This window comes from Centruroides sculpturatus, unplaced genomic scaffold, assembly GCF_000671375.1.
Source record: "Centruroides sculpturatus isolate CEXI.00-Female unplaced genomic scaffold, Cexi_2.0 scaffold293, whole genome shotgun sequence".
Classification (NCBI taxonomy): Eukaryota; Metazoa; Arthropoda; class Arachnida; order Scorpiones; family Buthidae; genus Centruroides; species Centruroides sculpturatus.
The window spans coordinates 76,243-86,523 of NW_019384893.1; the positions used below are offsets into that span (position 1 = coordinate 76,243).

General features: G+C 26.1%; 1 protein-coding gene across 1 annotated transcript in view; it reads right to left on the reverse strand.

Moving 5' to 3' along the window:
• LOC111631329 (C-Maf-inducing protein-like) overlaps window positions 1–10,281 on the reverse strand; it is a 79,799-nt gene that overhangs the window by 9,791 nt on the left and 59,727 nt on the right. The window contains exons 12-16 of the mRNA XM_023375552.1: window positions 9,258–9,284; window positions 5,569–5,725; window positions 4,331–4,606; window positions 4,207–4,254; window positions 1,438–1,584 (exon numbers count right to left, since the gene is read on the reverse strand). Coding sequence (XP_023231320.1) covers window positions 1,438–1,584; window positions 4,207–4,254; window positions 4,331–4,606; window positions 5,569–5,725; window positions 9,258–9,284 — 655 coding nt within the window. The remainder of the gene's footprint in view (window positions 1–1,437; window positions 1,585–4,206; window positions 4,255–4,330; window positions 4,607–5,568; window positions 5,726–9,257; window positions 9,285–10,281) is intronic.

Sequence of the window (10,281 nt, forward strand, 5' to 3'; positions counted from 1 at the left end):
TAGAGTCACATGCTCCAGCATGTCGATCGGGATCGGCGGTAGCTGACAATGGAAACTTTAGAACCTCAACTACATCACATATAACTGTTTTTTGAAATTTTTAATAAATTCCATTTTAACTTTCAGTTTAAAATTATTCTAGAAACATTTCACAACAAAAACTTCGTTCTTATCTAGCTTTTATTCTTCTCGGATGTGGAAAATGAAGTAACTGTAGCCAACTACTGTACAGCTTTCCGCACTCAATATTGATCCAACGATTCATCATACAAATACATGACAATATGTGACGTCACCGTTTGAAAAATATCAAAAATTAGGCATCTTCCCCCGAATCACTCTATACGTTGCAGTCAAAACCAGTTTTTAGTTAGGATGCGTTTTAACTAGTTAAAACTAGTTTTTAGTTAGGATGCGTTTTAACTAGTTAAAACTAGTTTATACTGTATGTCTTTGTTAAAACCCGTTTTGTCTAGTTAAAACTAGAACTTACTGCTAGTCAAAAATGAACTTGAGTTAGAACTAGTTTTAACCAGACAAAACGGGTTTTAACAAAGACATTTAGTATAAACTAGTTTCAACTAGACAAAACAGGTTTTAACAAAGACATTCAGTATAAACTAGTTTCAACTAGTTAAAACGCATTCTAACTAAAAACGGGTTTTGACTGTAACATATATAAATCAAACTTCAAAATAACAACTTTCTAAAGAACTTATGAATAATATTTATGGGAAGATCCATTCACTAGTAAATAGAGAATCTTAATGTGTAAATTATTAAATGCATAATTTTGCAATGTAAATGATACTGTTATCACAAATTATATTTTCAAACTCTCAAACTTGTGTAAACTTTACTATTATTTATACTTCTTATAATTTGAAATACTTCAGTTTATTGCTAAAGACAATTTAGTGCCAGTTTTGGAGGCAAGCAAATGGAGGTGTTAAATCAAGAAAGATTTATATTAAAATCGATTAAACATTGTTAAACTGTTAACCTTTTTTCATATTTTATAAAAATATACAAGAAATGTTTTGTAATTACCAAATTTGATTATATATAAATATACAAGAAAATTAATATTTAAACATATTATTTAATAAAATTAGCAATATTTGATCAAGTTAGCCATCTGATAATTAATGCAATCATCACATTGATATAATAAAATATAATTTATTATTAAATATGACTATTACATGATATAACTTATTTAGTGAAATTTAAAAAAGTTTCAGTAATTTCTAAAAAATTATAAATTTCTATTAATTTACTCTAAAATTAATTTTGATTCTTTTATTCAGTTTATGAAGAAAAAATAATAATTTTGATATTTACAGATATTTCAAGAATAAATATATTAGAACTAGAAATTACAAGTTTTAGTAATTGCTACTGTATTTAATTATTTGAAAATACTGAATAAAATACCTGAGTTGACCATAAATTCAGACATCTTAATGAAGGTAATTTAATTAATTGTTCAGCACAGGCACTAGTCACTTGAGTAAATGCTAATGAAAGACATTCAAGATTTCCAAAAGAACCACAACTTAGAAATTTGGCTACATCTGCATCCTAAAATACAAAATTCTTGAATTATTTAGTTTGTCAAAAAATTAACAATAATCTTACAAATAATCTTACATAGAGTCCATTTAATGTGCTGAAAGTAGATTCTAATTCTATTATTTCAGTAATATTTATTGCCATCTATTTAATATTAGTACTCATTTACATATGAGTGCTACAACATGTACAAAGAAATTCAAACAGTGAATATACCATTATCACTGTTTATAGCCATACTTTTTACTTAGTAGCACTTAAATATGAACATTTCCCTACAAATTCTAATGTGTATAGAATAATTTTCTTAACTATACAAATTCCTAGAGTTCATATCATGTTCACATTAATAAGCAAAAGACATGTTTATAAGCTTTGTGTAGCACATAAGGTTTGTAACAATAGCATTCTTTCCTTCTGTATAAAAAAAAACAAAATTTACATTTTCAAAGTTTCGTGTATATATGATTCAAAAAATGAATGCAAATATTAGACAAATGAAATAAATATTACTATTATATCAGAATTTGCAATTTTATATTACAATTATATGCTATTATGCACTAATATGATCTTTGTTAGTGTTCAAATACAGGCTGCTCTCATTTTATGCCAATGATGTGAGGAGGATGTGGCATGCCACATGATCTAGTAATTAGTAAAAGTATTACTAATTACCAGATCAAAAGTTATATTTATTCATTTTATTCCTTAATGTAAGAGCATGTAAATCTAGATCTATAATATTAGGTTGTTCAGAAAGTAAGTTCATTTTTTTTACCACTAGATGGATTAGTTGTATTTTTCCCGCCATTTTCATTCTAAACCTTATTATCATTACATATTTTGACAGCTAGCATTTTAAGGCTTATTTGTAAAAAATTTTGTTTGATTTTGTGCAATTGTTTATTTTTTGTGTCCCATCAAATATGGAAGATCGCAAGCAGCATTTTCAGCATATTTTACTCTTTTATTACCAAAAAGGTAAGAATGCTGTTCAAGCGAGAAAAAAATTGTGTGACGTGTATGGAGAAGATGTATTGACAGAACGACAGTGCCAAAACTGGTTTAAAAAATTTCATTCTGGCAATTTCAATATTGAAGATACACCACGTTCTGGATGGCCAGTTGAAGCCAATGAAAACAAAATAAAGGTACTGATTAAAACAAACTGCCTAATAACAACACGTGAAATCACTAAGAGATTAAATTTGTCAAATTGAACTGTTTATGATTACTTGAAACAACTTGGTTTCGTTTCAAAGCTCGATATATGGGTTCCACATGTTCTTAAAGAGAGATGCTCTCTTTGGTGGGATTTTAAGGAAATTTTTTTTTGGAGCTTTTACCAGACAATTTAACAATTGATTCGAAAGTGTACTGCCATCGAGTAAACAAATTGAGTAATATCATCAAACAGAAAAGGCGGCCAGAATTGATCAACAAAACAGGTGTAGTGTTTTACCACGATAATGTCAAATTTCACACAAGTTTGGTAACTCGTCAGAAACTGTTATAACTTAGATGGGACGTGCTATCACACCAACCATATTCGCCAGATCGAGCACACTCAGATTATTACTTGTTCCGGTCTATACAAATTTTTTTTAACTGTAAGACATTTACTTGAAATGACAATGTCAAAAATCACTTGGATCAGTTTTTTGTAAGCAACGATTAAAACTTTTATGAATGTGAAATCATGCTACTACCAGAAACGATGACAACAGGTATTTGACCAAAATGGTTGATATATAATTCAATAAAATATTTATTTATTATAAAAATATTGTGTTTTTTTCCACAGAAAAAAACTAACTTACTTTCCAAACAACCCTATACAATAAGTAGATATCAGTAGTATTTGTTTATAATCTTCTATCCAGTTATATTAGAATTATAGCTCAGTTTTTTAATTATAATTTTTTTTATAAGTATGAAGGAAGGCTCAAAAGTATCTTGCCTAAATAGATTGATAATAAAGATTATTATTATTTCTTGAATTATCATTTTTAGTGTAATCTCCCTGTTTCTGAATGCATTTTATGGCTTTGAAAAACAAAATATCTCAATAATAGCATGGTAATAGTTCTAATTTTTGAACTGAATAATGTGAAATGGCAGAGTTCATTACTATTTTCTTGAAAGAATTTTTCTTCTTAAATCAGGTCTTAACATTGAAATGAGAGAGTGGTCACTTTGAATCAGATCTACCATCTAAGGAAGTATCATTCTATCAATCTCTTTTTGCTAAAGGAGCATAATATAAAATCATAGTTTCATCTCAATTTGCAATAGATTAAAAACCACTTTTTTGCCACAACAATTCTAAACATTTTCATTTAAGATCACATTGCAGACTATTTTAACTGCTATCAGATAATTTCTGATTACATTCAAAAGAATTTAATGTCACAAAATAATGATTCACATTTTCTTAATCCATAATTAACATGTTCTGATGTATTTGGGCATGTATAACTGTGATATCATTAACTTTTGGACCTTCCTTTGTACACAAAAATACTTAAAGTACATAAAAATTATTATTTGAATTTTCTACTTTATTTTGTCAACAATGTTTTTAAATGTAAAATAACAACAATAGTCTAATAAAACATTTTTACTTACAGTTGATTTTGGAAGAAAACTTAATTTTTTTGGACCTCCTTTTTGCTGCTGTATTTTAAATAGATAATGTTTTAACATTGAATTTGTTAAAGCCATATTAAGATGCAACATTAAATTTAATTACCAATTCTTTCAGATGCCTTTGACGCTGAGAAAGAGCTCTATAATGTTCTTTTCCACTTGCTGTACTTTGAAGTGTTATTATAATTTGTAACTGCAAGTCCTTATCTTCAATTACCTCTAATTCTAACATGGCACATAGAGCTTGCTGACAAGTTTCGTCATCTCTCAAAGCCCGTAATAAAAAGCTGCAAAATGGTTCCACTGATGCTTCTAATGATTTTATCATTGATTGTAGAAAACATTTCTTTCGACAACAACAAGATAACAGCATTTTCAACTAAAATGACAAATATTATTATTTTATATAAAATACATTTTCTTTAAAATTTTAAATTAAATATTCGTATTTCCCTTAAATTTTACAGTTTAACTTTGAATAAATTTCAAATTTTTATAGAAGTATAAATTTTTATTCGAATCCTTTCAATTTTATACAGCATGCAATGTATCTCACAAAATGTATAAATTTATTTCATTTCTATAAAACAAATTACATCAATTTTATATCAACTTTTAAATCTCAAATAATTTATTCTTGGAAAAAATTTGCTTCATTGTTTTGATTTGCAAAAGCATAATAGAATATTTTTTTAAAATGCAAGAGTTTTTATAGAAATAAAATATAGTAATTATAGACATACCTCACTTTAAGGCACTTCATTAATAGTGCCTTAAAGTGAGGTATGTCTATTCTTGTTTATTATTTTTGGCACTCAAAGAAATCTTCAGAATTTTTTTAATTAAGTGTGAAATAGTGCTTATCTAAATATTTACACTATTATTTATGTTTTTAGATTTTTATATATGTTGGCAAGTGAAAAAGACTGTGATGCACTTTACTATAAAGAAAATATCACATCAGTGATCTGGAATTTGACTCACCATATTAGTGAGGTAAGCCTATATATACAAAATGTAAGATAAAAACTTGAATTTTTTAATGAAATTTACAAAAATGAATTATTAATCAATAAAAAATATTTTAGGGTCCTCTGTCCTAAATTAAGTCTTAACAAAATGTAAACAATAAAACTTTTAATTTATGCTTAGATTTTTGATAACATTATAAAGTATGTAATTAACTGCAAATCCCTAATGATGATGATGATGATAATAAAAAAAGTTTTTATAAATACAACACAGTACAATAAATAAAAATTTTATACTTCTAAATGTAAATTTTTTTATTCATTTAATTTTTTAAATTTTTTAATTAGTTATAATATATATGAAAATTACCATAAGACTCCATAAATCACCATCATCATCACAAGCAATACCACCTGGAGCATAGATATCTATCCAACCTTCTTTTTCATCTCTGATACCTAATACCATTGAATGAACATCACAGCGGTTATCTGAACAAATGTTCTGAATTACTGGCTTAAATTTCCTAAAAATTATTAAAAAAAAAAGATTATTGTCATATTTTTCAAAATCCATTTTCATAAGCAAAAATTAAGAAAAAATGCAAAAGTATATTTCTATTCTTTAAAATATTAAATTTATGTAGGTAAATACAATATAAATTATTAAATATTCAAATAGCAAAATGTACAATATATTTATTATTTAAAAATTTAATTTATGAAGACATCACTAAAAACTTTAAATATTTCCATTACTGTTATACTCATTGAAAGAATATTGAATTCTAATAAACAGTAAATATTAGAATGTGTCTTCATTACCATATAAACTAAACTAAACTGTTGCTTATCTTATCAAAAAATTTGTAACCAGATTATTAAACTTGAATAAGTGTGGATTAACAAAAACTTTCACCTTCATGCTAGAGTAATTTTTATTTTAACATACACAAAATGTTTCTTGGACCTATTAATGAGCCCTCATTAGGTAGTTCCATTGTTCAGCTTTAGATTTCTAAAAATTACTCTTGTGTAAAGGTAAAAAGTATTTGGTTATTATAGTGTGAACTGGACAGGAATGGATAGATTAAGTGTGGATTATTATATCATATTATATTTGAGCAAATTAAGAGTTTGATAATGATGATTATTATTATTATTCTTTAAAAAAGAACACTTAATAAACCCCAACAAACAAAAATATTGATAACTTAAGAAATTTTCAAATCTAACAAATAAAACAATTACCAATACATATTCAAAAGCTAAAAAAATCAAATAAATTAAAAAGGAATATGTTATATTTATTGAGTCCTTATATTTGTCTAAACATTTTTTGGAAAATTCAAATACAATAAATAATTGCTAATTATAGTTGTGACATCATCACAATGCTACACTGCAATTTTTAATCATATTTTTAATTTATTTAATTTAAAATACATGCTATATGCTCTTCACCTCAAATTAGTACTGTAGTGTATTGCCCTTGTACATCATACTTTTCTGTTAGATGACAGGCATGACTTCCATTGCTATCTAACTCCTTTCAGGGAAAAATTTTTAAATAAAATTAACATGATTTCCAGTTTGCATCAGAAGTTATAATATATAATATATAGTTAATTAGGGCCTCATGCCCCTAAGTTTTCCATATCTAGTCTTGAATTTCATTTATCTAACACTGTTCTCGAGATTACTAAAGACAGACGAACAGATGGATGACTGTGGGAATTTATAGGTCTACAATTTTTTCAAAATGCAGTCCAAAAATGATATGACTATTTAAGAATACCATTTGTTATTCTGATTACTCTGGATCCAATATCTGTTTACAAACTACAAACTGGTGAAAATTCCACTAATAAGTTAAATTATATCAACAATTTTTTAAGTAAACATCATTATTATTAAGTGCATGCTTTATTATATTATAAAAAAATTAATATACAGAGTTTTATAATGTTTTCTTAAGATTTCTACAAAAACTGTTTATAAAACATTAAATCTTTAATAATGTTCATAAAAATCTAGATATTTTATAAAAGTAATTGCTTTGTAATTTTTTAAAAATTTAGATTATTATTATTATTATTATTCTAAATGGAGATAACATCAGATATATACAGAGTTAATAATAACTAGGGCAAATTTAAACTAAAATATACAATATATACACATTTTTATAACAATCTATATTATAATAATTAAAAAATAGTAAAAGAGTAATAAAGTTAGACTGAAATGTATGTCATTTAAATTACTGGCCAAATAGCAAGCTTCATTTCCCATTGTAGAATCCAAACCAGCTCTCAGTATTTCTTATAATACTTTTAATATACTGTACTGATTAATTTGACAGCTTTATAAAGTTAAATTCAGTGTATTGTATTAATTAATATAATAATATCCTAATTAATTCTTTAAAAGTTTTATCAGTACATTATAAATTTAGATCTGTATTTTATAATACTTAATTACCATTATTTTACCTCAGTGGTGCCCAAACTATGGCCTCCTGGCCAAATCTGGCTCATGAACATATTTGACACGTCATTTATAAATGATACAAATGGGCTTACCTTTTATATTTATAGAATATACAAAGTATTTGTGGCTTGTCTATCTATGACTTATGTGCAATTTGGTCCACCAGCTAAAAAGTCACCACTGATTTACATAATAGAATTTATACAGTAGAATTCTGATTATCTGAGGAAATGTGGACCAATGTTGCCTTAGTTAATTGAAAATTCAGATATAGCAAAGGCCATGGCTATTTCAGAATAAAAATTATGAATATAAAATATTTATATGATATATCACTTTTAAGACTCTTTTCATAGTGAATCTAATCATATATAAGAACAAATTTTACTTCATTATGCAGCTAATGTGTAGAATAAGAATAAAAATGTATATTACTGTAGTTACATTATAACATGAATAACTTTAATACAAGATGAGACAAAACAAATAATAAAAGGTAACAAAAACAAACCATTTTGTAATACATTTTATTATTTTAAACTTTACTTTTCTTATACTGTAATTCATAAAAGAATGTATTCACTTAAAGATTCACCTCAGATAATTGGGTTTCTACAGTATTTGAAATTTTTTCACATATACAAACTTGAACTACAAAAATAAAAATAGCTACAATATTCTTTTAATTAATCACAGACCATAAAAACTTATTAAAGAGTTCAATTTTATTCAGTATAGTTTCTCACTTATGACAAATACTTTTAAGATATATACAAAATAACTTAATGAAGTACAAAGGTCATTCTAAAAGTAAAGAAAGTTTGTTTCTCTAGATATTTTCATTTAAGATAATGAAACAAAACTTATTTTACAACACATGATACCTTAGCTATTTTTCTACATAGTTGCCATACAAATTTAAACATTTGTCATAGCATATCATTGGCTTTTCTATGCCTTCTTCACACTCAGTTACCGCCAACTTCTTGAACCAGTCATTAATGGCCTCTTTCAGTTCGTTGTCACTTCCACAGTGATTCCCAGCCAAAAAATCTTTCAATTTTGGGAAAAGATGAAAATCACTCAGAGCCAAGTCCATGCTATAAGGAGGATGTTCAAAAACTTCCCACTTAAACTGCTGAAGCAAGTTCTTCATCAATGCAGCAGCATGCAAATGTGCATAATCCTGAAGAAGCACAATGCCTCTGGACAACAATTTGTTTCAAACTGAAGCTTCATTCATCACATTACCATAAACCTCAGTTATCTATTTGTAAATTTTGATAGGGCAGACTTTTTTCGCATTCATAAAGTATATTACACTAAGAACCTCACACTTGGTGGAATCTTTAATTTTGTCACACATTTCAAAGTCACACTATAAACAGTAAACAAGCGTTGCGGCTCACTGTTAGCGTCAGCCTGTGCAAAAAACTGGGAAGGTCCATGATGCGGCAGTGGGGTAGTGGGAGAACTGTGCGGCTCATCAGATAAAAACGTTCTTTTCCTTTAGAATGACCCTTGTATTATTGAAATATAATTAATAATATAAAATATAATACTTACATTGTAAATGGCTGATGATGCAATGCGCTATTAAATAATAAAAATATAAATTAATACATTCCACATATGACTTTATTAACTGTTAATAAATAAAATATTACTATTCATAAAATATTACTATAAATACTATGTAAAAAGTTTAACAAACTTTATTCTGAAAATGATGTATAAAATAAAAAATAATTTAAAACAGTTTGAGAGAGAAACATTTTTATACAAAATTCTGAGATATTTGTTTGTAAAATTTTATAATAACTAAATATTCATTTGTTAATATAATATTCCACTTATTAAATGATGAAATTTGTTACACCAAAAATATTTTGCAAATAAAAACAATGAATTTGTAAAAGACACTCATTATTTGGTGTAGCATAAAGATCCAGAAATAAAATAGTTAATTGTAAAATAACATATTAATTTTTTAAAAGAAAAATGATAACAAGATTTATAGAAAAATCACTAAAATTTTGATCAAATGAAAGATTTTATAATGCATATAATAGTTCCAATTTTTTAAAATCACATGTCTTCAAATATAAAAATAATTTAAAAAACTAATATTTAACTTTGTTAGAGGTTTTAATCATTTTAGGGATAAATTATTGTAAATTAAAATATTATAGTTAAGTTTATTAATTGGAAATTAAAGTTACATTGCTTTGTAAATACAGTAGAGCGTCATTTATCCGAAAGTCGGTTATCTGAAAGAATTCCAGTCGGCAAATTTAAATTTTCGCTAGTGCTGTAGCGCTGCAATCTTTGGCTATATCTTGGGCTACTCCAATATTTTTTTTGTTGATGTGTGTGTTTTAGCTGGCAGCACTGGCACTTTTGTGTGGTGTTTTTCTGAGGACTGTGTGTCGTGCTGAATCAAATGTTTTTGATACTAGATTAACTTCTAAAGTATAATTTTTCTTGTTTTTATATTTTTCAATATATTTATTTTGTTTGTAAAAAATAAAGAAATAATTTTTAATGATACAATAGCCACGATTATTATTTTAAAAAGTTTACGTTAGGC